The sequence below is a fragment of the Monodon monoceros genome, unplaced genomic scaffold (assembly GCF_005190385.1).
Source record: "Monodon monoceros isolate NGI ecotype Baffin Bay Population unplaced genomic scaffold, NGI_Narwhal_1 Super_Scaffold_1, whole genome shotgun sequence".
Classification (NCBI taxonomy): domain Eukaryota; kingdom Metazoa; phylum Chordata; class Mammalia; order Artiodactyla; family Monodontidae; genus Monodon; species Monodon monoceros.
Window position 1 is genome coordinate 62,867,122 of NW_021703765.1, and position 2,387 is coordinate 62,869,508.

The 2,387-nt window shown below is 54.1% G+C and overlaps 1 gene segment (V, D, J or C); it reads left to right on the forward strand.

Moving 5' to 3' along the window:
• The first annotated feature begins 1,642 nt into the window (after positions 1-1,642).
• Positions 1,643-2,199, forward strand: LOC114900668. The segment is given in 2 exon segments: positions 1,643-1,725; positions 1,829-2,199. Coding segments are annotated over 2 exon segments (402 nt in total).
• Positions 2,200-2,387: the final 188 nt, after the last annotated feature.

A 2,387-nucleotide genomic window follows, 5' to 3' on the forward strand; every position in this document is an offset into this window, starting at 1 on the left:
CCCGCTTCATTACAATCTCAAAAAAAGACATCGTTAAGTGAATGTCTACATACTACAGCACATACCTCTGTGAAACACACGCCAACAATTGTCTCAAATCCAGGGCTAACACCTCCTCGCACACGTTTCCTTTCCCGCCCCCAGAGGCTCCCCTTCACCCACCCCAAGCTTGGCCAGGGCCTCACCCCCTTAGCTCATGGAATGTGGTCGTGTGATATGAACAGTGGCACTGAAAACCTTCATCAAAGTATTTGTGTTTCATAAACTCCTAATCCATTGCCTGAGGGGTCATGTCCGTTTCCATCCAGAAAGGACCTGTCATCCTGAATGTAATATTTACTGCAAACTCAGCTCTTTCTGGAAAAACACCCTTGGGGAAGTGTGTCTGTGATGAAGAGCCTTGACCTCAGGAAGGTGCCAGGCTCTGAGGTGAGGGCGTCTCAAAGGCACAAAGGGGAAGACAGGGAAATTCTATGTCCCCATGACCCCCACCCCTAAGGATAGGACCAGAGCTGGACCCCCAGGCCCCTCCTGACCCGGTCCCTCCTCCAGAGCCTCAGCCCCGGAATCTGCCCCTTTATTCCCTGGGTCATTCTCTGTCTGGACAGAGCTCTCTCTGTGTCTCACATTATCCTTTTTTCTATATTTGAGGATTCAGGCATTTCTCGGGGGCCTGTTTCTCTACTCAGCATCCTTAACGAGATAGGATTAACTTATATCTCAGGTTCTCTCGGTCCTGAGCCCACTTCCATCCCCCATCACCAACCCTGTGACAAGGCCCTCCTGGGACGAGCAAGGTGACCCCGAGGGGGGCATCTGGGCCTCCTGATTTTGCAGGTGACGTACTTCATTCTGGAGGAAGTGGAGGGAAGGTGAGGCTTGTCTGCAGGGATGGGGGCCTAGCACTGAGCTGGGGAGGGGGAGACCTGGGTGTCCAGCCCAACTCGGCTGTCTCCCTGGGCTCAGCTGTCACCACTGAGGCCACTGGGGGGCAGCAGGGCCCGGACTTGGGGGAGGTTGTCTGTGTTGTCATTCTGTCCTGTCCACAATCTCAGCAGCTGCTCCTGAGCCAGGCCTAAGGAGGTCACGAGGGGGGGGTGTCCAGTACCTACCATATCCCATAATTCCTGCAGTGGACATGCCAGGGAGCACCTCCCATCTCACACCACCACAGAGCAGCGAAGAGAGAGTGATGCCTGAGCACCTGAGCCTAGGGGACTGGGGAGGGCATGAGGGACAAGGAGAGGGTCTCCGGCTCTCCCTGAGTGCCTGGAAGAGGGGTCACGGGATGTCCTCTCCTCCCCAGCATAGATGCCCTGCTCCCCTCCTCCTAGCAAAAGGAGGGGAGTCCTAGGATCCCTCTGCATCCACCATGATCCCCCACAGGAGGAGAGGACACAGCCAGCTGGGCTCCGGGTCCCGGCCTCTGTCACCTTCTCAGTCTGTCCTGAATCAGACAATACATGATAACCTGTTTTAATTTCTCAGGCAGCTCTGCTGTCCAGAGAGGCAGACGTTACCAGAATCAAGGGCTAGAGCAGAGGTGGTGAGGACAGGCAGTGCAGGGAGCAGATTTGCATGGAGGCCCCTCCCTCCTCGGTGGGGAGGGGATAAGAGAGGTTTGGGGGAGCAGGCCCAGGGCTGGGGTCTCAGAAGGCAGCGTCTGGGGCATCTCCACCATGGCCTGGGCTCTGCTCCTTGTCACCCTCCTCACTCAGGACACAGGTGAGGCCTCCAGGGAAGGGACCCGAGGGACATCTGACTGATCCTTTGCGTCTTTGTCCACTAGGTGACAGAACTGACTAGAGTGTGTTTCTCCTCTTTCCAGGGTCCTGGGCCCAGTCTGGCCTGACTCAGCCTCCCTCAGTGTCCGGGAATCTGGGACAGACGGTCACCATCTCCTGTGCTGGAACCAGCAGTGACATCGGGGGTTATAACGCTGTCGGCTGGTACCAACAGCTCCCAGGCATGGCCCCCAAAACCCTGATTTATAATGTCAATACACGGCCCTCAGGAATCCCTGATCGCTTCTCTGGCTCCCAGTCTGGCAACACGGCCTCCCTGACCATCTCTGGGCTCCAGGCTGAGGACGAGGCCGTTTATTACTGTAGCTCATATAGAAGTAGTAACACTTGGCACAGTGGTCCAAGACCATGGGGAACTGAGACCAAAACCTCCCTTTAGCTCCCTCCAGCCCCTTCACTCTTAAATACAGGCTTTCATTTGTTGCTTTTTTGTTATTATTTTATTTGCCAATAATTACAAACTTAAATGAATTTGAAGATTTCATAAAGAACTGCTTCATACCTTTTTCCCAGATCCATCATTTTTCACTATTGCCATCTTCGCTTTTCATTATATCAGCTTATCTCTCATTTTCTCTCTCT